This window comes from Lonchura striata, chromosome 11 (genome assembly GCF_050655825.1).
Source record: "Lonchura striata isolate lonStrDom1 chromosome 11, ASM5065582v1, whole genome shotgun sequence".
Taxonomy (NCBI): domain Eukaryota; kingdom Metazoa; phylum Chordata; class Aves; order Passeriformes; family Estrildidae; genus Lonchura; species Lonchura striata.
Window position 1 is genome coordinate 19,886,634 of NC_140713.1, and position 24,922 is coordinate 19,911,555.

At 44.6% G+C, this 24,922-nt stretch overlaps 1 protein-coding gene across 5 annotated transcripts in view; it reads right to left on the bottom strand.

Moving 5' to 3' along the window:
- MAF (MAF bZIP transcription factor) overlaps positions 1–22,432 on the bottom strand; it is a 196,081-nt gene extending 173,649 nt beyond the window's left edge. For 3 of the 5 annotated variants that reach the window (XM_021541211.3, XM_021541212.3, XM_085589261.1), the window contains exons 1-2: positions 20,681–22,432; positions 9,301–9,366 (exon numbers count right to left, since the gene is read on the bottom strand). In XM_021541211.3, the coding sequence (XP_021396886.1) occupies positions 9,333–9,366; positions 20,681–21,762 (1,116 nt within the window). In that variant the 5' untranslated portion in view covers positions 21,763–22,432 and the 3' untranslated portion in view covers positions 9,301–9,332. Of the gene's footprint in view, positions 1–24; positions 9,367–18,482 lie in introns of those variants that run through there. The other 2 variants (XR_014957758.1, XM_085589262.1) reach the window with 2 other exon arrangements.
- Positions 22,433–24,922: the final 2,490 nt, after the last annotated feature.

Consider the following 24,922-nt stretch of genomic DNA (forward strand, 5'->3'; position numbering starts at 1 on the left):
AAATCCATGCAGGGCCAAAGGCACCTCCCAAAAATCCATGCAAGGCTGCAAAGCCCCCAAATTGAGGCACATGGGACACTGAGTGGGGTTGTGCTGCCAAGGAGCACCGAGTCTCTGACACTCTCTGACAAGCAGAGCTTGCTATAGTGGAGGAAGGGGAGAATTTTGGGTTTGACTCTTGCTTTCTTGAATTAAATTAAAATTTAAAATGCACAAATTTAAAAAAGAAAAAATAAAAACATGAACCAATTGTTCTTCCACTTTAGTCTTTCCAGTTTATTTTCTTGCAAACTTTTTTCTGCCATACATGTCATGACAACCCATAACCTAAAGCTTTGTGGTGCATTCTCTTGCTCAACTTGAATTTTCATGTGGCAAATTAAAGCACCTTTCTTTATTGCAATCTGGGAAAACTAAAATTACATAATAAATTGCAAGAAATGCTTAAAGGGATAATATATCAATAAATAATCATTGCACTTAATCGGAAAACCATTTGGTAGTTGAAGACTGATTTAACACTACCCATTTAGTGTACCTGTGATAATGTGTTATTTAAACTCAAGACTTTATATTAGGTACAATTCAGACTAAAATAATAATTTGGAAATAATTGTATAACTTGAGAATTTTTTTCCTACCCTTTTTTTAAAAAAAAGATTTAATTAAAGACACAAGATGAAATAAATATTTCAGGGCAACCAGCAACAAAATGGGAAAATACCATGTGTTTGGAGTTTTAGTGCCCTCTGAGTGCTGGAATTTATTTGCAGCAAGCAGAAAATAGACAGCAAGCATAAAAATTCAGCAGATTCCCGCTAGTAAAATTATTTATCAAGCTAACAAGGGAGGAACCCTTCTAGTAGCAACAAGCCAGCAAGGAAAAGACGTGCCTTTATATTTTACCTTTGGGTTAGCACACTAGTAAAAATGCCAACTGACAAGCACTTCACATAAACATTTCTTTCTAAATGAGCTGCCTTGTTAGAAAAAAATCTAAGCAAAGGAGCAGTACAGTCAACAGACAGAAAGAAACCCAGGATGAATACTACATTGCTATACATTACAGGAAAATATAAATAAAGACATAAAAATAATGTTGATGCATAAATGACTTTAATGAATTAACACTTCATTTTGCATTTAGATTAACTACTTGGGCTATAAATCTATCTTAGCTTCAATCCTTCCAAGAAAAAATACATGTCAGTTATCTATTATTTACATCTTTCTTACCTCTGGAACTAAACGTATGCACACACACTAAAAAAAAAAAAAAGGAAGTGTGAAATATGTGTGTGTGTATATACATTCAGGTGCTGTTGTTAGAGCTGTGCTACTCAAGCCCCACTGCAATATTTATCGTATACTTATTTTACGACCGAAGCCCTGAAGTAGGTTTTACAGTTTAGTTTAACGATACCAAACTTTGATTATAAATTATAAGTGGCTTTATTGCAGCCTGAAGAGGCAAAAAATTTGGAGACACTTGATTGCCTGATCCCAATTAAATTTTAAAGAAATAGTAAAGCGACACACATTGGCTGAATAGCTGAGCTCCAAGGAGCACAGCAAATTATTCCTGCCGGCTGTGCAGCGGGGCTAGACCCTCCCAGGACTTCTTTGCTAGAATGAACATTTGACAATTGTCAGCAAGCTTTAAAATAAAACCAAACCAAACAAAAGAAACGAAAAGAAAACGAAACAAAAAAAGCCATGGATGGTTCTCAAGCATTATTATTTTCATTGCGGAAAAAAAATAGCTCGTGGGAGGGTAGGGGGCAAGATCAGATTCAGCATTTCAGCTGGTTCTGTAACTCAGGAAGTAAAACCTGCCACAATTGTTGACAAAGAGAGGAAAAAAGGAAAGTTTTACACTAAATGGAGCAGTCAGAGGGAAACACAGGTTGGAGCAGCATTTCTGACTGATCTCAGATGGTTTTCTGGACATACTTGTAAGACAGACCCTGTATTACTCACTCAGGACTCCAAAGGCAAGCAAGAAAGGTGGGGAAAGGTAGAGGGAAAAAAAACCCAAACTACTGGAAAAAAAAAATCTGTTTAGAGCTTTTGCTCCCCTCAAAGCCTGACATTCCTCTCGCCTCTGCAGCAGCTCACAATGCAGGGAGGGAATGCAGCGTCTCCCACTCCCACTCCAGCGCCCCAGGCTGCTGCTCCAGCCAACCCCGGGCATTGCAGGGGCTGAGGGAGAAAATCTCCTGCTCCCAAATTCCACCCCTGGGCCTGATCCTGCATTCTTTGCACACCCAAGTCCTGCAAAAACAATGGGATTTTTGGATGTGCGGGAAATGCTGAAGTGAGATGGCATTTGTTAGCTGCTGATGGATTACATTAATATGAATATTTGTCTGTAGGGGACAAACACTTTTGAGAAGTGAGTGCAACATTATGAGCAAAACATCAGCAATAATAACAAAAAAGGATAGAGAGAAGCATCATTGATGTAAACCATGAAATAAATAATATATGTCAACTTTTATGTTTCTTGCCTTTGATCTGGGTACAGCTGACATTAAGTCCAGGAACTGATACCTTTTTAGCTGAGAAGACACAAGATGTCAAGTTATATTTTTTAGTGCAAGGCCAACACATAAAAACAAAGCTAAAGGAGTCAAAGAACAAAAAACACTGAGATTATCTCTTGTCATAGGAAAGAAAATGATGGGAGTTTCTACGGAAGCTGAGTGGTTAATATAATACTGTCTTCACTTCGCCATTCTCTCTTTATTAGAATATAATTTGGGTCCAACTAATATGGAATGAGTTTGTTCCTTGCACATCAAGGGAGTGCCATGGGTAGAGCTTCTGCAGAATGAGGACTACAAATGTACTTACGAGCTTATTCCTCATTCCCTGCCTGCCTCTTGTTTTAACTCTCTTGTAAAGACGTTTGAAAGTGGAAGCTGTTTGGAAGCACACATAAAAGCATCCATTAAAAGGCATTACATTATAACTCCTTTGGATCCTGCCCAAGTGATCCAGAGGCAAGGTGGAGCATCACCACAGATCCCAGGGAGGCTACTCCTGCCTTGGCTTTGGTGGCATCAAGTAAATCTGGTCTTTGTTTTACTTTCTTGCTTTTTATTAGCACCAGCCCTCTGGCATGAGACTAAGCCCAGAGCCTCTCCATCAGCTCCCCCATGCTTCTGAGCATTTACACCAGGTAATAGGAAGTGGAATTTGGCCCTAGGTGTCTACACTGGAGCTGAAATTGGGTTAGTAGGTTGTTCCTATCCACACGTACAGCTGTTTCTGGCTAAAACCACAGCCAGAAGATTGCAGAAATGCAGAAGTGCCACCTCTGATTTTCTCCTCTTTAAAATGTGCACCTCTCCCCAGGGAAATCGCTCTTCTTCTGGGAGACTCAGGATCTGCTGCCATGCACCCCTCTCCTTTACAGCCTGGGCCAGTAAAGCTTTCTTCACACCCCCTTTCCTAAATTTAGCCTGGGCCTGAATGTTGGTGCCTGCTCCGAGCTGTGCTGCCGCAGAAGGGCTGGGGAGTGCGGCTCTGCCGTCAATAACCCGGCACAAAGGCCCTGCTCAACGCCGAGCGAGATTTAATTACCTATCACCGCTAACAAAAGCTCTCTTTATTTTGATTAACTTTGAGGGAATAAGGTTTCCCACCATCAGAGTATGTTTAAGTAATTACGCTGTACAGACTAATATGCCTGAAAACACAAAAAGAGGGGGAAATAGGAAGAGGGGAGAGAAGAAAGGGAAGACATGAGCTCAGCCTTACTTCCCAATTTAAACTAGGAATGACCTCAGGGTCAATTTTTCAGAGTATCTCAGATCAATTCAATTCTCACCTCCGCTGCCTACCTGCTAGCAAATGAACTTACTGTGCCTTCCAATAGACAGAAATGTCTAAAAGGAAATCGCATTTAGCTGCATCTGAATAACCATGGTTATTAGATGATGCGTGCAGAGGAAAAATTACCATTTCCTTTCTCCTTCTCCTCCTTGTGATTGTCATTCTCACCTCACTGGTGATTAAGATGTAGGATGCTCTTGCAGATTGTTAATTAGGTGTTAATATCTGCAAGGGGCCACAGCAAGCTCCTACACCTGAGGTCATTTCTCAGAAGTCAGGCTGTCTCCGGTGACAATACCTGTAATTCCCATAGCTAGTTTGATTCCCACTCAACAGCTGGAGCTAGTGTTTCTTTCATGTCTGGTTTCATTTCCTATCTGAAATTATATGAGTGCTAATATCTTTATTATCTTTCCTATAGAAGTGCAATGCTGGAGCATGGCACAGCGTGTTGCTCATAGGCTTTCTTTTCTTTTTCTTTTTTTTTTATCACAGCATTTTCAAAACATTTCAAGCAAAAATCTTTATAGTTAGCAAATTTACAGCTGAGGACTCCATTATGGTTCGGGAGGGGTAGAAGGTAGGAGGGAAACAATAATAATTTGGGGATAGAAGAAAAGAAAAGCTGCACAACTGCTGAATGATAATGGCTTGAACCTTGGGAAAAAAAGGTAATGGCAGGAAGGGGAGGAATTACAAGGACAGTGTGACCTCTGCATGTCTTGCAGGTGCACAGGAGCTATTCTGTACACAGAGGTATTAAAGACATATTGTCTTTAAGAGAGAGAGGGGGCACATAACTGATTTTGTCTACATTTCGGCGCGTTCAAAATCAGAGTAAAGTTATGTGTGATTCAGAAAATGACCAGCTCCCAAAGCACCTGATCTTTGTAACCCTGGCCCAGTGCACTTAGGAGACTGAACTCCCATTCCAGTAGAAATGGTGCGTGGGACCTGGGCAACATCAGTGATTTCTCATCCCAGAGTATGAAGTAAGGTAAATGACAAGTACTTCAATAAACCAGTTTTCATTAAAGGGCTTCAAGGAACATTACAGCTATTTTTTAACTCCCACAAAAGCCTAGAAGGTAAGAATTAATTATCTAGGTTTATAACTGTGTAAACTGAGATATAAAGAGATCAACGGTAACAGACCTTTAGAAGAAACCTCAGATAACAAGTTTAAAGTGCTTCAGTATTTGCTGAATCTAGAATCAAATAAGTGGGTCAAAGTCTCACAAGTGAGTCAGACTGTGACTCCCAACTCCCGTTTTCTTCGCTCTCTAAACATTGTGACTATATGTGGAGCCTGAGAAGTAATTTTATATGTGGGATGTTAAATCAGTACTTTTCCTGTCTCATCAATCTCCTGTATTTTGGTACAGTGCGAATCATTTGGTAAGTGGCACAAATTAGAAAACCCAGGAGAGATGTTAAAAATATTACTTTTTTTTTTAGCACTTAAAATCCTTTATTAGAACTAAACAACAGCAAGAACTACATCATCAGAAAATATTTTAGAGCTTACTTTAAACACAGGGAAAAGTATTAAATTGACTTTCCTGGGAATTTTGGAGGAGTAAAAGCTGTTACATATGGCATATACTTTCTCTTCACTCATAAAGATTTGAGACATTTTCATACTTCAGATTCATATGAATGAGATAGAAAGGAATTTGAGGTATAGCAAAATCCTGCTTTTTATAAACACTCAAGAACTTATTTTTTACCTATGCAAAATTATCTGTAAATTGTACTAAATATGTTTGGGGAGAGGAAAGGGAGGGGGAGAGATTACTCTGAATTTTTTAATCAAGAATATCATATTGCATCCCATTTGATAAAAAAAAGATTCTCATTTAGGTTTAATACAGCACATCTGCTTGAAAAATACATACAAGGTTCCCATTGACTGCTGTGGGAAGTTTGCCAATAATATTTCATGGAAGTTATCTTGATATCAGTCTTGGAAAATAAAGACATTTTACAGGGAGTGTTAATTCAACAACATAAAGTTAAAAATAACTTGCTCATGCACAAAGAAATTTGATTGTTTTTACAATTCTTAGCTTTAATTTTCAATTTTATCAGATGTACAGTCTAGGAATAAAAACAAGATCTAATTTGCAGTGAAATTGGGTAGTTTGATATCCCAGGCCATAGCCATGAAAAGAGAAATGATGTAATGAACAGACAGACTCAACTGCACATCAAAAATACACGTGAACAGTATGAGAATGCAAAAGGTCTTGCACAAAACTCAAATCTCTTTTAAAAATGCATGTGCAAATGCAGGAATAGCAGTGAAAAGTAAGTAAATGTTATTTTCCGAGTGCCATGATTTCCCCTGTGTGAAAAGTCTTAGAGTCAAACTGGAAAAGGGATAGAAAATACATTTCTGTTCTTTACTGCTCCTTATTCTCCCCTTAGTTTAGGTCTCATCCATATGGGAAAATTAGGAAATAAACTATACTGCAGTGCTAGTCATTACCTAGGTGGGCACTCCTACCCTAGAATAAGAGTGAATTTTCCTGGTTAATTTATTTTATTTTGAAAGCAGCTTAGCTGTACTGGGAAGGGGGAAATCCACCCTTACTCCCAAATAAGAACATCCATCCCGGGAATTCATAGTTCAGCTACCTCCATATAAATTCAGATTTTGCTTTTTATTATACAACCACTCCTGTAGATATTCCATTGTGGTGGAAGTGTGGGCTCCAGGAATAAAAGGGTGATTTTACCAAAGGCTTCAGTTGGGCCAGAAGCCCACTCAGGATCTCTCCTCTCACCTGAGATGTAGGTAGGATGTGATTTAGATCCCAGGGTCCATCATTGCCTCATCCTGCCCTTGGAGCCCTAAAAAGGTCCTTCAGAACCTCTTTGAAAACTGAAACATTGTTACACACAGCAACAAAACAGAAAACAACAGATTTTTTCTTGCCCTGTTTAAGAAAAAACCTGGCTAATTTTTTTTTATGTCAGAAGTAAACTGTACTTTCCACCATCATCATGCTGATCAGGAAAGAGAGAGATATTTTATTCCTGTTGATTCCATGACATTGGAGCATGGAAAAACTTTTCTGTACCAAATAAGATACACTGAAGCACAGTGAAACACACCTGGGGTTAAGTACATATTGTAAGGGACGTTAGCTGGTGCTGCTGGGAGCTGGAATAAGACAAAACACAGCCCTTGGAAAATAACAGTTGCTTTGTAAAACACCACAATGGACCCTTAGTGGTATTTTACAGGGTAGCAACTAATTTTGTTGTTGGCATAACAGTGTATATCATAAACACAAAATTCATCCTGCAGTGCTTACTCTGAAAGCTGTCAGAAGTGGGAGGACATGGAGTGACACCAGCACTGGCCTCCACCACCCCTGCTGCTGCCTGACCTGCCAGGGACATCATGGTGAGAACCTCTTAACCAGCAACCACCAAATATTCCTGTCACAGTCATTAAATAAATGGCCCTGAAATCCTTAAAGTTTGCCAGAAACAACATAACTCCTTCAAAGGAGCCAAGTTAGTAAGTCAGACTGTGGAGACTACTGTCCACTACTATAAATGTACAGTCTTAAATTCCCCCAACCAAGCCACCTCCATGAATATCAAGTGAGTTCTCCTCCAGACAGGGTGGAGGATCGGAGTTTTCATATCTAAGCTTATTATTCCTAATATTACAGAGACACTTCCCTGAATTGTCCTTCTCCTGCCCAAATTCCCCATCTGACCAGATGTCTTTCTCTCTCTTGCTTTCACCTGTCAATCATGTTCACAGCTGAAATTTGATTTCTCTCCCAACAGTAACCTTAGATGAAATATTACCATAGGGGTCAGAACTGCCTGAACCTTGCCGTAAAAGTTTGTTAACCCTTCCAAGACCCAAGAGCTATTTGCTTAAAACTAACAGATTTTGCTGCTAGTTGTTTTATTGGGGTTTTTTTTGTCTATAATATGTGAAAATATAACCACAAAATACTGAAGGAAGACACAAGGATTTGTCCCAGAGAACAGTAGTCTAAGCAAGTCTTGAGATCACAAGTGTTGATAAGGGAAAAATATTTCCTTTTTTATTATATGAATAAAAAGAATAAATATCACTAATTTATATAACTCTAATAGTCACATATATAAATTACAGGAAGCGTGGCAGATTTTCCTATAGGATTATTGAAATTAGAAGTGTTTCCCTAGGAGCAAGTTGATGAATTAAGTGCTGCACCTTAGCAATTAAAACACATGCTTCATGTTTTTACTCCAGCTGATAGCAACTTGGCTCTATTCTTGCAAAAAAAAGCATATTGCACTCAAAGTTTTCACAAAAAAACCCAAGAGGTCTGGTTTCCCTCTCATTTACAGTGGTGAAAAACAGAAAAAGAAAAATGCCATGCAGGCAAAACCCTATCTAGGGTGTTCTCAGGGAAGAGGAGCATCAGGCTTAAAATGAAGGTCCTGTAGTTCTCCTTGAGAAACCTATTCCTACAGCCCATACACCATCAAAACCTCCTCTCAGTTCCATTTAATGTACAGGCTACAGCACCAATGACATCCTCCCCATCCTCACTTAAATTTTAAATAATAAATCTGTTACTTAAATTTATTTTCAAAATTGACAAATAAATCTATTATTTTAATTTATTATTTACATTTGTTTTAAAATATAAAAAATAAATCTTTTATTTAAACAAGCTTAATTCCACGAGCTAATAAAATTCAGCTGTTTGTAACAGCACTTAACCGTTGATCAAAGCATGGCAGGCTGTATGGCAGGCTGTGTTCTTAACTAAAATAGGAGGTTTCATAAAAAAAAATCACACAGGAATCTGTCATTGCAACCTTGATGCTCATTTAACCCACTTAGTATTTTTATAGTCAAGGTCAATAAAAGTCAGATTCCATGGCAAAAAAAAAATAAAGTGCCTGTTTGAGTCTAGCAGGGGAAGGGATTGAAAGTTTTAATTCCCACATTTTCATTAGCAGCATATTTTTTAGTCAATGTTGACAGATTGAATGAACATGAATTTCCAGAGGAAAGCAGTGCTGTGAATTAAACTCTATTGTAATTTGTAAGTACTGAAGTCATCTAACACAGACTCATGATTTTCATCAAGATCTGAGGGAGATCTTCAGAAGACCCATCCTTAATCCCCATAGCTGATGTCTGAACGCTAGCATTTGAAGAAAAAGAAAGAAAACATTTGCAAAGGATTATATATGAGGTGTGGGACACGAGAGAGCTGCCTGGCTGACAAAAGTACAAAGCCCCATCATTGCAAGTGGTTCTTGCAGGCACCTGAAATCAGCCTCACCCAAAAGCCCAGGAAACTGCACCACAGCCTGTCACCAGCTCCCCAGGGCTGAGCAAAAAGCACCATCTTAGCAGCAGAAAACAAAGCAGTGAAATTACCACCCCTGCTGAAATATGGCAAATTGCTAATGAAAAGGAAAACATACCTTTTATTTTTGACCTCAGGTAACAGGGATTTTCACATCACCGTTGTAGATGATTCTCTCGGGTACCTAATTTAGTAAATATATTAAAATAAACTATTATTAAAAGGAATATTTAACTTCATAAAACCTGTCTGTTGTGCCACTATGGTACAGAATAGGACCTTTTATATGCAAATCCTAAATTAAATTTAGAAAGTCTCTTGTACTGTTTATTAACTCTGGCTGACTGAAGAAGAAATGAACATAGTTTGAAGTGGAATATTTCTAGCTCACACATCTAGCATTTACTTCACATTAATAACAGGAGATTCTTGCTGACAAATTACCTTAAAAACATGTATTTCTTGCCTCACCAGTGAATATCAGTTTCTAATATCTGAAAGTGTGTAGCTTTCTGTATTTCTTTCTTAATGATTGTTATTAGCTGCACTAATGTAATTGGCAAAATAATAATCAATTTTTGTACACACTCCATTATTTTCAAGACAGTAGTTTAATAACAAAAGCAGAGCTGTCATTTCCCCCTGCAGTTACTCACACTGTACAAATTCATCCTGTCAACACATATTTAAAATCCAATTTAAGAAAAAAAATTCAACCTAGAGTGAATCTTTGTACAATAAGTGAGATAAGTCAGCGAGCCAATCCACATTTCTTAAATATGGATATTTTGTTGTGTCCCTCACAATCAACTTTCTGTCCCTGGGAGTACATGCAGAAACACACATGTATTTCCTATGAAGTGCCTGCAGGAATGCTTCAGCTCCGTGCATTTATTGGAACTGTGCAGCATAATCAGAGCAAGAATAAACCACAAGCCCCGTAGATTTGAATAAAAAAAAAAAAAAATAAAGGCAAGACAAACTATAGGTGCTTTTCCAGGATTTTGATTCCAGATTAGCTCTGCAGCTCTGAAAACAAAAGTGGGTGGCACATTTAGAGCCAGATGAATGATCCCTGTCCCACATCCCGCCCAAAGCTCCCCACTCAAAAGAACCCACTCCCTCTTTGAAAGGACCCCACACGCCACTGAAAGAGATTTTGCCTTCTTGTTTCGATGTGTTTTTTTCTTTCAGGTTTGGAGTTTGTTGTTTTAATTTGGTTTTTTGTTTTGTTTTGGTTTTTTTTGAGAAAGGAGACGGCACTTCCATAAATGCAATACTTGGCACCTGGCCCGGGATCTCTAAAAGCAAATGACTCCTGTGGACCTTTGGTGTCATTTTTCTTAGGACAACCTCTCCTTTCATGTCAATCGGTTAATTCATCCTGTTATTAATGCAGGGGGCTGAGAGGAACAGGTTCTCAAGCCCCACACCTGAGGAGCATCTAGAAACTGATGTGGTCAGCCTGCTTTCAGTTTTTGCTGTGGCCATCCCTGCCTAAACCCACAACCATTCCCAGCACAGCACACCTGGAGCACCAACCCTCTTCCACTGACAAGGTGCATTGCTTCATTTAGCAGCTTTATTTAACTCTCAGTTTATTAATAAGGAAAGAGTCAAAGACAGTAAGAGAGCGTGAAGGCAACCAGAGACACTAAGCAGATTTATTAATTTAAGAAGCCTGATCATCTTCCTTCATTTTATCTGACAGAGTTGGTGTAAGACAGTTATACTTCAATAAGTTCTCTACACTATACTGTGCTATTTTAAAAGGATTTCACAATAAAGGAAGCTGAAAGACTGTGCACAGTCTGGAGACCGTATCTGGTGTGACATGAATATAGTATTTTAACCAGATTTAATCTTACAGTATTCCCTCCTCTACAATGACTTTGCAGGAGGAAACCCTACAGAAAGGAAAATCTGTTCATCCCACACCACAGAACACTGAATCGCATTGCAGACTCCGGCAGTGCTTCCTACATATTAAAATGCTTTCATCGGGGAGTTTGGAGGCAGTTAAGTTGGGGGGAAGGGGAAGGAAAGGGAAAAAAAATTACTAGGTGTTGTTTGGTTCAATTTTGGGATAATTTTTATTGTCATGAGGGAGCAGGGGCTGTTTGCAGTGGAGACACCTCAGCTTTAGAAGACAATACCAACACTTCTATCCCCTTCAGCAGTGACATCCCACTGCCAAGGCCTTGGCAAGAAGTTTTGTTTCAAAATCAGAGAAGCAGGGCTCAGGCTGCAGGAAAGGGAATCTGCCTGCTTTCTTACAGAAGAGAGCTTTAAGCTTAATCATATACACATTCCGAGGCACATCCACACAGACTTGTGAAACTCAGCCTCGGCAAACGCCGTTCCCCGCACTTCAGATTCTTTAAAAGCCATGAAATGTAAATCCTGCCTGCTCCCATTCTTGCTCCCTGCAGAGAACTCGAAGTCTGATCCAAAAAGTCATTTTAAAAGATCCCTTTGATTGCCTTTGGGATTAGATTTGTCTCTGTGTGTGCACAGATGTGAAGGAAAAATTAAGGAAGAAAAGGGAAAAAATCAAGAACTAGAAAAAAAGGGAAGAAATAGAAAAGGGAAAGAAAAAATAGGAAAGAAAAATTAAGAAAGAAAAAGAAAAAGAATGAGAGAGAAAAAGGAAAGGGAAAGGGAAAGGGAAAGGGAAAGGGAAAGGGAAAGGGAAAGGGAAAGGGAAAGGGAAAGGGAAAGGGAAAGGGAAAGGGAAAGGGAAAGGGAAAGGGAAAGGGAAAGGGAAAGGGAAAGGGAAAGGGAAAGGGAAAGGGAAAGGGAAAGGGAAAGGGAAAGGGAAAGGGAAAGGGAAAGGGAAAGAAAAAGAAAAGAAAAAGAAAAAGAAAAAGAAAAAGAAAAAGAAAAAGAAAAAGAAAAAGAAAAAGAAAAAGAAAAAGAAAAAGAAAAAGAAAAAGAAAAAGAAAAAGAAAGAAGGAAATACTGTGGCCAAAGCCGAGGGAAGTGCTCTGTGGACATACCTAGGGCCGGGCGGCCCGTGGGAGCCGCCGGGTGACAACCGGAGCTCCGCTCTGGATGCGCGGCCAGACGGATCCATAGCTCCGCCCAGCCTCCCCTTTTGTCGCAGGGATGGGATTTAGAGGGAAACAAACAAAACACAAACAACCAGCGGATGCGGCGCTCACCTTCCCGCCCCTCCCGGGCCGGGGCCTGTCCCCCGCACCTGCCTGAGGCGGGACCGCGGCAGCCGCCGGGGCCGGGCTATGCCTGGGGACGGGGACTGGGCCAGGACAGGACCAGGACTGTACCAGGGACAGGGGCTGTGCCCGGGGTCAGGGATGTGCCTGGGCCGGGGCTGTGCCCGGCTGTGCCCGGGATCAGGCTGTGCCCGGGATCCGGGCTGTGCCCGGGATCAGTGCTGTGCCCGGGATCAGTGTTGTTCCTGGGATCAGTGTTGTTCCCGGGATCAGTGCTGTTCCTGGGATCAGTGATGTGCCCGGGATCAGCGCTGTGCCCGGGATCAGGGGCTGTGCCCGGGATCAGTGATGTGCCCGGGATCAGTGCTGTTCCTGGGATCAGTGCTGTGCCCGGGATCAGTGATGTGCCCGGGATCAGTGCTGTTCCTGGGATCAGTGCTGTGCCCGGGATCAGGGCTGTGCCCGGGATCAGTGCTGTGCCCGGGATCAGGGCTGTGCCTGGGCCGGGGCTGTGCCCGGGATGTGCCTGGGATCAGTGCTGTTCCCGGGATCAGTGATGTGCCCGGGATCAGTGCTGTTCCTGGGATCAGTGCTGTGCCCGGGATCAGGGCTGTGCCCGGGATGTGCCCGGGATCAGTGCTGTGCCCGGGATCAGTGCTGTGCCCGGGATCAGTGCTGTGCCCGGGATCAGTGCTGTGCCCGGGATGTGCCCGGGATCAGTGCTGTTCCCGGGATCAGTGCTGTTCCCGGGATCTGTGCTGTTCCCGGGATCAGCGCTGTTCCCGGGATCAGTGCTGTGCCCGGGATGTGCCCGGGATCAGGGCTGTGCCCGGGATCAGTGCTGTGCCCGGGATCAGTGCTGTGCCCGGGATCAGTGCTGTGCCCGGGATCAGTGCTGTTCCCGGGATCAGTGCTGTGCCCGGGATCAGCGCTGTTCCCGGGATCAGTGCTGTGCCCGGGATGTGCCCGGGATCAGTGCTGTGCCCGGGATCAGTGATGTGCCCGGGATCAGTGCTGTGCCCGGGATCAGTGCTGTGCCCGGGATCAGTGCTGTTCCCGGGATCAGTGCTGTTCCCGGGATCAGTGCTGTGCCCGGCTGTGCCCCTGGACGTGGCGGCCCGGCCGGGCCGGGCTCAGCGCAGCCCCCGAGGGCTCCGCCGGCCGGGCCCCGGTGCCGTGAGGGACGGGGAGGGGCTGCATCCCTGCACAGACAGCCCGGCCCGGGGCATTCGGGAGCTGCTGGAAGCAGGGATGTGAAAATCCGTGCCAGAACCATCCCTAGGGCTGCTGCTCCCCCGGCCGAGGCAGGTGCCGGGAGGCATGTGGGCTCTGAGCTCTGCCACACCCCGCTGTACCCACATCCCGCAGCCTTTCGGGGACACCCAGATTTAATGGAAACCCCAAGGACTGAAGGTCAGGGAGATGCCAGAGCCTTCGCTGGAACAGGGCCTTTAGGCTCAACGCCTCCATCCACAGCCATCGGCATCTCTGCTGTATCAGGACAAGCTGGGGCAACATTGCTCAGGACTGTGGGTCTTTATGAATTAACAATTGAGAGCAGCACCCAGGGACACTCCAACCTCTACCCCCGCTGGAAACTTGAGGACACTGCTCGATTTGTTATTTACTGGGGATTTTTTTCTGCATGGAGGAGAAACACCAGTTCTGGCAAATTTCTGCTCTCGCTTTGATTCCTTCTACATAAGATGTATTGAGATGCATTATAAAACAATGACATTTATTAATTTAAAAAAAGAGAAAATCATGTCACAAAGTCCACAGGCCTTCAAAACAAGCAAGGAGAGAGGCAGGGCAAGTTCTGTCCTCGTCACTTACTGCACCACGATCCCAGGCCTGCACACTTCACTGCACATTGCAGGTGACACAGTTTTAAAAGCCAGAATTTGGAGGGAAAAAAGTGGGTGCAGCAATAGTGAACGAAAATGATAATTTCAGAGGGTGCTGAAATACGCGCAGCGTGCATCAAGGGCACTGAGATGTTGTCACACCGTGCCGGGTCAACCCGATACGGTGATAGATAGCTCGGGATGGAGCTGCCTGTCTGCCAACTACAGCCTTGCAGATCCCTGGCCTCTTGCTTTCCACTTGATAACTTAAGTCACATCCTGGACTATTTTTGCATTGTGTTGGCTTAGAGCTCACAAATCTGAATGCACTCAGCCCTCAGAGTGACAAATGTTATTCTCGGTTCTCCCCCGCAATTTCAGGCAGTCAAGAATTAGATGCAGCAGAGTGTACAGTATTTTAATCTATTGATTTATATGTGCTCTGCCCAAAAAATTCATCAGAGGGGACTTAAAATTATGAAGTGGTTCAGTGCTCAGCTCCCTCCCGAAAAGACAAGTTCTTTCCTGGCCGTTCACCTCTGCCATGTTCTGGGGTATGCTACATCACGTTATTCATACTGAGACCTGCACTTAAAACAGAGCTCTGAAGCATTTGGTTACAGACTGTGCGTGTGTGCGTGAGTGTGTTCAAACAGGATTGTTTTTTTGTTGGAGCTGAGCAAACAAAATCTATCCCACTCTCCATGGCTACCCCCGGAATGCCCAAGACTCATGGCAGCCGCTCACAACACAGCGATTCGGAAAGAGGGAGGGAAAAAAGTGTATGAAAAAAACCTTAATTCCTAACATTGAAGTATGTAGGATTTTTTTTTCCGCATGAAATTTTAAATTCAGCCATCTGAACAGGTGTCAGAAACAGTGGGTCCATTTAGCTCCTCTGATGATCGGTGTAATAAATATAGAGGATTTCCTTTCAACACAGCACATGCTGAAATGACACCAATGTAGTTCTGGCATCTGAGCAGATAATTCTGATATATGCATCATTTCCTCCCTAAATCCAGGAAGCAGCTACACTCTCTATCTGATATTAGTATATTATGTCAAATAGAAATTGGTATTAAAATTATGAATGATTCTAGATCAAGAACTTCCTACACACTACACAGAGGGAGGGGGAGGAAACAGCTGCATAAAAGCTTTCGGAAGGGAAAAGAAAAAAAAGAGCTGGGAAAGTTCATTTTTTAAACTAAAAATTTGCTGCCATGTTTCGTGGTGAGGGGGGGAGTTTTCAAGTGACATTTTGATTCAGCGCTGGAGATTTTTGTTTTAAAAGGGTGATGAAGACTTTCTAATAAATAGAAGCTCTCCCCGCTCAGTTTGCAAATGGGCACTTTTCACCAGATGCCTAGGGAGAAATAATTCAGGAAATAAATATGCACTGGTGTGACTGGGATATTTCTTTCCCTTCTCCTGTCTTTTTTTTTAGGATTCGGTCCAGGATGACATTTTTTCAAGCAGGGAAAATGCTGTAGCAAAACCAAAGAAATACTTTCGGCCTCTGCTTAGCAGAAGCCTGGAGGCAGGGCAGGAGAGGGTTATGTTTGATTTTACGGGGTGGAAATAAAAAACGCTTAGGGGCAAGGTGGGTTGGGGAGGGAGGAGAGGGCTGAGCCTCAGTGCACACCATTTCCCAGCCAGCAAAGGGCTGCTGTCCATGCAGGTATCTCCCAGCACCGGTCACATGAAAGTTCTTTGCAATGTAGTTAATAAATGGAAAGGCACTGTAGAACTATGGGAAAAATAGGATCTTGTTAGTGATGGGCAGATTAAGACCACGCACACCTTTTGACACCCAGCTGCCTGGCTCGGGCAGCATTCCACCTGCTTTTTACTTGTGGGAGAACAGTGGGATCCTGCTCCCCTTTGAAATTCCCAGGATTGCACCTCTGAGTTCAATGGGAGCAGGATTGAGGCCAGAGTCAAGCAAGGGGTGATTAATGAATGTAGGTTATTTAGAGCAGAGCGGTTCCAATTAGTCCTCAGCAAACAGTCCTGCGGCAAAGGTGGGCGCTCCCCTGCAATGACTCATACAGAGAACCCCAATACTCCCTTTGCTTTAGTGAATATTAAAATGTGTACCTAATTTTTTTCCCCTTCAGTTGGCCAGTTGGCATGTTTCAGGCTAAAATTCAAGTGCAGCCTAAGGAAATTTTTGCTTTCTTTAATGTGCAAAGCAAGATTGTCATCACAATGCCAAACTGGAAGAAAGCTTTTTTCCCCTCTCAGGTTGAGGGTGTGATGGGAATTTTTCCTTTGTCACCCTGTTCTAGGAAGTCTGTTTCTAGGAAGGTTTTCTATTATCTCTCAAATTGTTCAAATACGATGTTTGGTTTTTTGCCTCCGTGGAAGGAGATACTTCAGGGAGGCAGCAATGCTCTCCTTGCTCTTCACTACTCAGTTAATTCACAATATTTTTAAAATCCTATTGCCTGCTCCTAACTTTGCCTGCAAGGAAACCTGAAGTGACAGCAGGGTGAGAGGATGAGACTGGACCAGAAGTGGTCCTGCTCCAGGCAGCCTGGGGTTCTGTGCTCCCTTGGGGGCTGCAGCACCACTTCAGCGGGGACTCTGCAGCTGAGAGGTCTCGTCCCTTCCCTTCCTTGCTCTCAGCAAGGACAGCAGCAAAGCTTCTGAGTCCCTGCAAAAACACCTGGACATCGGTAAAGGCTCAGTCAGGGAAGAGAAGGTGGGAGACATAACAACAAGCAGCCTTGTCTTTATGAGAGGAGATAATTCCCAGCTTGGCCAATAGCAACCAGTTTACCCACAGATTACACATTAACCAGAAAATGCAACTCAAATTAACCAGAATCTGGAGCTTGAACCATTACTCAAACCCTGGTGCAACAGCAGGTCAGATGCCAAAGGGCAGATTGGTGCCCCGGCACTGGGGAGGGGTGAGACACAGCATCGGCTTCGGAGAGCAAGCCACTGCTGTCACCAACAGAGGCTGGTGTCCATCCTTGCCAAAGGGACCTCAGCAGGAACAGAGTGACCTCCAGCACCAGCTACTGCCCACTGACACAGGCTATCGTGGGTTCAAGTGCTGCAGGGGGGCTCAGAGCCACACCTTGACCTTGCAGCTCAACCCTTGACAGGATCTGGACCAGCCAGGCAGAGGGATGGCAACAGGTCCTGTCCCTTCAGGGCCACCAGCACCCGGGAGGGATGACCTGACTGCTGGGGAGAAGTTGCATCAGCAGCAGGGGGCAAAAACACAAAGGAGAAGAAAAAGGAGTTGGGTTTATGAGCCTGGGTCTGGAGATAAACTCTGCATCCTGGAGAGACTGGAGCATCCTTCAGAGGCCTCTGCCTCTCCCAGAAAGTGGGCAGATAATGCCATTCAGAGAGCAGGACAGCACTCTGCTGACGGACACTGCAGGCTCTCAGGGAAAAGTGGCTTTAAACAAACTGGGTCGAGCATTTGAGGAGCCTTTCAAAGTTCAAATGCCCTTTGACATGGGGAACTGCAGTGAACACGGGCTCAGAGACCTGAATGTTTATAGCACATTAACCTTTGGGGTTGATTGTATAGACCAAATAACTCTCAAAAGTTGGAGGAAGTCCTTTGGATTTTTTTTTTCTCCACTCCTCAGCTCTCTCTGGTCTTTCTAAGGCCTGTAGCAAAAGAAAAAACAACAAAACAAAACAGAAAAAAAAACCAAAACAAAAAAAAATCCACAGGGTAAAAAAAATGAAAAAAGAAGGGTGAAAAAGCAAAGAAAAGAAAACAGGAGGCAGTATGGACCAAAATGGTAAGAAATCTTTCAATCTAGCACTGAGTGGCTCCGTGACAAGCCAAGCCTGATGCAGTGTCACCTCTTACTAGAGACAGGCATGTTTAGCTGGGATCAGATGATAAGAGGATGTGAAGTCTTCTCTTTCACTTCACTCCATCATAAAACAATCAAAATACAGGGCCATATCATGTCATCAGGTTTTTAAGCAGACCTCCCCTTTGAGATCTCCTAGAACTTGGTGGGATGATCTGAGTCACTGAAACTGCCCTCACTGCACTACTGAGAAGTCAGAAGCAGCGCCTGAAAGCTCACGTTTTTTCATCTACCTGAAAGAGAACTTGAGTCCTAGCGGGTGACAATTTTTCCATTTTAAGTGAAGCTATCCTTTTCCTTCTCCCCTCCTGAACATTATTGAGTCCAGCTCGTGGGTCAGCATCGCCCCTTCGGCAGGCAGCACGCTGAAGTACTGCGCCCGCAGTTATGGAACTTTGAACTACAGACTAAGAAACTGAGTACGGAATCAAAAAAATGCAGTTTATTATTGTAGATTATTCTCTCTTTCGATATAACCATAGAGTTGAAAATGAAAGAAAAGCACATAGGAACATCACACGTGGTTAGTTAGTAACTCAAGATATAAAACAATTTTGCACAGCAAAATATGTAAAAGAAAAAGTAACTGACAAGATTTTTTTATATTTATTGTGGTAAGATTTACTTTCCATTTTTTTTTAAAAGACAGGATATCAGTCCCTGAAAATAAAATTTACTGATTATTGCCTTTAAAACTGTGGAATTTTTGAAGTTACAGAAAATCCAGTTCTGCACCACAATACAACTGTAAAAAAATCTGCATCATTTTAAAACTGTGCAGTAATGCCATCTTTATAACTGCATAAATTGTATTAGCGTTCTAAACAGGTTCGTAATTTTTTTGTTGTTCTTTTTGTATTATATACTTGCAGGTTATATCTTAGTGCAATTCAGTCCCAAATACTTCAATTTTGAAAAAAAAAAAAAAAACAACCCATACATTTTTAATGTAAAATACCCCTATAGATATAAACAGGGGTGCCTCCCCCTTTTAATACTTTGGTTTTCAAATACAGTCAGTGGTATAGCAAGGACTACATATACCCAACTTATATTTAAGTTGCAAGCACATGCTGCATAAACTACTTTTTAAAACAGTCCCATTGCAAATTCTACCCCCCTTTACATCACGACAGTAAACAATTTAGTGCATCAATCTTTAAAAAAAAAATCTACATCTAAACAGACCTAACTCTTTCGAATTTATCTATAACATTCCTTTATCTGTAGCATACATTTTAACTGGGCTAACAGATGACAGAAACTAGAATTAAATTATATACTAGGAACCCAGAGCATTCCACATTTGACAATGACCAAACGCAAAAGAAAAAGAAAAAATGGGGCAGATCACTTATAATTAATTTTAGACTGTTTTTAGGCAACAGCATGGTTTCAATGTCCCCCCAAAGTGGGATGTGAATTTTGTTTTTGAACATCTTTCCAAAGTTCTTTCTGTGTTTTCGTTTTTGTTTTTTTATTTTTAATTTTTTTTTTGCCACATTAGGTTACCAAAATCCATTCTGGCAGGTTTTTTGAGAGGGAATGCTTCAGTGCATTTAAAAGGAAGTCTGAAGTTTTGAGTAACTCAAAGCAGTTTTAGAGCAGATGCAAACTTTAATGGGAGGAAGAGGAGGAGGAAGATCAAAGGTTGCACTTTTTTGCTTTCAACCCAAAAAAGTGATGAGGCAATAAAACAAAAGGATGAATGCCATGCCATAATAGTCTCCAAAAGTCCATTTCCAAGCAAAAGAAAAAAAAAAATAATTATACCATACATGACCAGCATGCAGGGTTTTTTATTAATATAATGTCTCTTTTTCATAGTCTTTTGAAACAGTTATAGTTCATTGTTGCTAAGACAAAATAGCAAGCGTAATGCATGAGATGAGTATGGGATTCTAATGGCAGACTAAAGTCTCACGTTTGGCAGATTAAGGCCAAAACTCACATGAACACACCGAAGGTTGATGCAGGCTTGATTTTGGCAGGTTGATCTAGGCATATCTCTAGTTTTGCACAACAATGCTAAAAACTGATGGAACTCAGCAAGCTGGAGTCTAAAATTTTCACTTTTTTATTTTTTTGTTTTGTTTAGTTTTTAATTTTTTTTTAATTTTATTTTTCTTTTTGCAAAGCTCAAATCTCATATGAAGAACTCAGGATGGCAAAAAAAAATCTGACTTTTTGGACACAGCAAGCTCAAAAGAAAAAAAAACTCATGAACTTAAAAATATATATATAATGTGGATGGCAGGTTTCAAAGAAGAGCAAGCTTCATATGAAGAACTGAGTTGGTGGCGAGTTGGATCTTTCAAATTAAAAAAAAAAAAACACAACAGCAAGCCCCCACAAAAAAAAAAAAAATAATAATAATAAACAGAAAGGAAACTCATGTAGAACTTTAGGTTGGCCAACACGGAGCCGGCCCACCTTAAAAAGAAAAAACAAAAACCAACCCAAAAAACAACTTTGTTTTAAAATTGTTTTGAGTTTTTTTTTTTTTTTTTTAAAAAGGTAATAGAAGGTGGCAAGCGGGGTTGTGGCTCTAGCAAAGCCCCCAACAACAACTCACACGGAGAACTTTTAGTTAAGGTGGCAAGGCTGTGGGAACTCACATGAAAAACTCTGGAGAGGAAGGGTTGTCGCTGCTGGATCCGTTTTCTCTGAAGCCATTGCTGACCAGCTTCTCGTACTTTTCCTTGTAGGCGTCCCTCTCCCGGACCAGCCTGGAGATCTCCTGCTTTAGGTGCTCCACTTGCTGCAGCAGCTGGTTCTTCTCCGACTCCAGGACGTGCCGCTGCTGGACCCTCTTGAAGCGGCAGGACTGGGCATAGCCCCTGTTTTTGAGGGTCCTCCTCTTCTGCTTCAGCCGGATCACCTCTTCCTTGCTGACGCCCCGCAGCTGCCGGTTCAGCTCCCGCACCGACATGGTCACCAGCTGCTCGTCGGAGAAGCGGTCGTCGAAGTGGAGGCCGCCGCCGCCGCCGCCGCCGCCGCCGCCGCCGTGGTGCGGGTGGTGCAGCCCCCCGGCGCCGCCGCCGCCGCCGCCGCCGGAGCCGGAGCCGGCGGCCGAGGAGGCGGAGGAGGGCGGCGCGCTGCCCGGCGCCGCGGCGTGGGGGTGCCCGCCGCCGCCGCCGCCGCCGCCGCCGTGGTGCGGGTGGTGGTGGTGGTGGTGGTAGTGGGGCGCGCCGCCCTGCGCCGCCGCCGCGGCGATCACCGCCGACACCACGGCGGCCGCCGAGCCCATCTCCTCGGCCGGCACGGAGCCGCCGGCGGCCGCGGCCAGCTGCTGCCCTCTAGCATAGCCATCGAAGGCGCCGGGCAGCGGGTGGTGGCTGCTGTTGATCAGCGCCTCCACCGCGTCCTCGGGGCTGAAGCCCAGCGCCTCCGGGTTGAGCTGCTGCGGGTACCCCGTCATCCAGTAGTAGTCTTCCAGGTGGGTCTTCTGGTCGGAGCCGGAGCCGGGGCTGGGCGCCGAGAAGCTGGGGGACGGGGGCACGGAGCTGCAGGGCGTGCTCATCGGGGTGGAGGAGAGCGATCCCCCGGCGATCAGGCGGCCGCACTGGCTGATAATGCGATCGGTCTCCACCGGCTCCTTTTTCACTTCAAACTTCATCAGATCGAAGTCATTAACATATTCCATGGCCAGGGGACTGGTGGGCAGGTCGGAGCTGCTCATCGCCAGCTCTGATGCCATCCTTTTGCTGCCGAGAGTCCTCCAGAAAGGGTGCGCTCCGGGAGCGAGGGGGCTGCTCTGAGTCGCCACCGGGTGAGCCAGCTTGATTTTTGGCGAGCTCCGCTCCGCTCTCCTGCTCTGCCTCCGATCCGGTCCGCCCCGGCGGCTCCTCTCCCGCTCCGCGTTATCCCTCGCAGAGGCTCCGCTGATGCATCAGAGCGCGGGGCTCTCGCTATTCGCCTTTTGCATAGAGGGTTTTTTTTTTTCCTCCTCTCTCCCTCCCTTCTCTCTCTCTCCTCTCGCTCTTTCGCAGCTCGCGAGCCGCAGCTGGAAGTGTTAGCTGGTGTTGTTGCGAGTAAATTTGTTGTTGTTGTTGTTTTGTTTTGTTATTTTTAACACTTCATGGTGCTTTTCCTCTGGGCTCTCTCCTGCAAAGTGCAGAGCGAGGAGAGAGGTTCATCGGGGGAGGGAGGAGGGAAAGAGAGCGAAGGCAAAAAAATAAAAAATAAAAAAAATCAAAGTCTGTATCGCAACCAAAATAATAATAATAATAAGAGTTAAAAAAAAAAAGAGAGAGAGAGAGAGAGAAAAAAAAAAAACAACTCGGCCTCAAAGCTACAGCAAGAAGATGAAAAATATTTAAAGGTTTGATCCGGCAGGAGAGTTTAAAGCATTGCGGAGTTTTATAGCGCCCGTGACGTCAGGCGGGACACGGGCTCAGCGCCGGGCCAATGGGAGCGCGCCGCCCGGCCTCATTAGCATAAGAGTCTAGCGACAGGGAAACTTTGCGGGCTGTCAGTCAGGGCTCAGCTGACTGTCAGCGCCCGCTTAACCCCCTCCTGGCCGCCGGCCCCGCGCCCGGCTCGGCCCGGCCCGGCCCGGCCCGCTCCGGCCCGCCTTGCTCGGGGCGGAGGGCCCGGAGCTGCCCCTGAGCCCGGCGCGGCACCCGAGGGAGCTCCGTGCGGCCGGGCGCGGGGAGGGGGAGCGCCGGACGCGGTACCGCGGGGAGCCGGCGGCGCCCGGAGGGAGCGGGCAGCGCGGAGGCGGCGCGGCGCTCCGCCGTGCCCGGCGCGGTACCTGCGGGCGGGCGGGCGGCCCTTCCCCCGTGCCGGCCGCGGGTCACCGCTCCGCACTCTCGCAGCGCCCCGGTCACTTATTGATTATTTTGTTACGGGGACGGGGCATCGACGCCTCCATCCCCCACGCCCGCCCGGAGGTGCGACAGCCCCGCAAGTTTGCAAACCCCGCGCTCCCTCTGCACCCCCTCCCGCCGCACTCGGCGTGCGGCCCGGGAGTAATTAATTGAATACATTTAGAACTAATTGTATTTACTTTCGCCTCCCCCCACCTCAGCCCCCTTTCCCGTTCGGGAGGGGGCTGGGGCCGGTCCGGGGGCCGAGGCGCGGCGGCGGCTGGAGCGGAGCGGCGGAGCGGCTCGGTGCGAACCTCGACAGCGCCATCTCTCGTCCGCAGGTCAGTGCCGAGCGCCGGGCCGGGCCGAGCCGGGCCGGGACAGGACGGGACGGGACGGGACGGGACGGGACGGGACGGGCACCCCCCCGAGTCCCGCCCGCCCCCGCAGCCGCCGCGGTCCCGCCCGGCCCCGGCTGTTCCCGCCGTGTCCCATCGCGGAGCAGGGAGATCCGCAGCCTGCGGGCTGCCAGGCTCGATTTTCCGACCGGGCTTTATGGGAATATCGATAGAATTAAAGTTACTTGTAATTCCGTGATAAATGAGATGTCTCTAGTAAGTAAGATTAAGTGCGGTGCTATAAAGTTGTTTATCTGAAAAGTAATTCTCAGAAACCTGACTTCTGACACTTGGTCATATATTAAACCTGCTTCTTGAACATTGTACTTCAAATCCTGCCTTCTCCCCTGGCCTGGTACCTTCCCCCCCAGAGTCTTCTATTTATAACCCCACTCAGGATATCACTCTGTAGGTGCAGGCAAGGCTTTGGGTGATTTTTCACCGACTGTGAAAGTCATCATTTGCAATAGCCAAAGAATCTCTGCTTAGGAAATAGCACTTGGCGAGTGGATTTACGAATGGATAACATCTTCTGACTATGCCATTATCAGTGTGAGTGCCAGTACTAACATCTGAAAGTCATACAGCATGTACTGCTCCTGGAAGCTGAAAGGGGTAGGGCACACTGCGAATTTAGGAAGATAACTAGATCTAGAAATTATCATAGTGGCGATTCTGGAAAGATAAAATGTGCTACCAACATTTCTAACAAAATTAAAATACAGTTGTGCACTGTCCTGCAACAGACCTGCACACACAGAGCCGTGCATGCACATCTGCAGCTTGATCTTAGAGATGGCGATCCATGACAAAGTTAATGCAAGTTAGCTGCTCGGGCTGCCTTTCCTATTTCTTCACTTTGTTGGAATCAACAAAACTTCAGGCTCACAGCATAAGTCCCCCCAGGATAGGCCAATTTTCTGTATTTTTTTTTTCTCCTGAGCAAGATGAATGTGGCACTATATACCCCTTAACATGCTTACCTGTGAGAGACACAAAGTGTGTGCTAATATTTTTAAATGAAAAGGTGATTGCATTTCAGAATGTACAGTTGTAGTATTTCCCTAGGCCGTGTGGTAGATGGCTATAGAAATGTGGCTCCAACCCCATAAAATTGTTTGTTTGGATGTGAAGATTCAAAGTGCTACATTTGCAAACTACTAAATTTCCTGAGTAAACTCTGAACTCTAGACAAAGAGTATGAAATTGTGTGAGCTAATGGGGACCGTCTCTTAATTGATACCAATGTAAGCAAGTACTGCAAATTAATTGAAGCTCTGACCTACCAGAGCAGCGAGTAAAATTATTAGTTGTACAATATTGTTCTTGTGTGATTGTTACACAGAACTGCTGCATGAAAATGTCTCTACTGTTCAGTGCAGCAGAGAAAAAAGATTATTAGCAATTTTTGGATAACCTTCAGAAGCAACATTTTCCTCCCTACAGTATATAATTCTTGATTTAGTAGTATTTTTCTTTATTATTTGGCTATTCACAATGGGTGTCTAAACATTTACAGTCCTCTATTAACAGTGTTTCTTCCATAACAATCACACACTTTCATTTCAATTAGAGCTATTCAGTCTCCAGTTTTTCCACAATTATTGCAGGCCAATTCCCTGAGACTTCTCCCTTTTCCCAGCACTGTTTG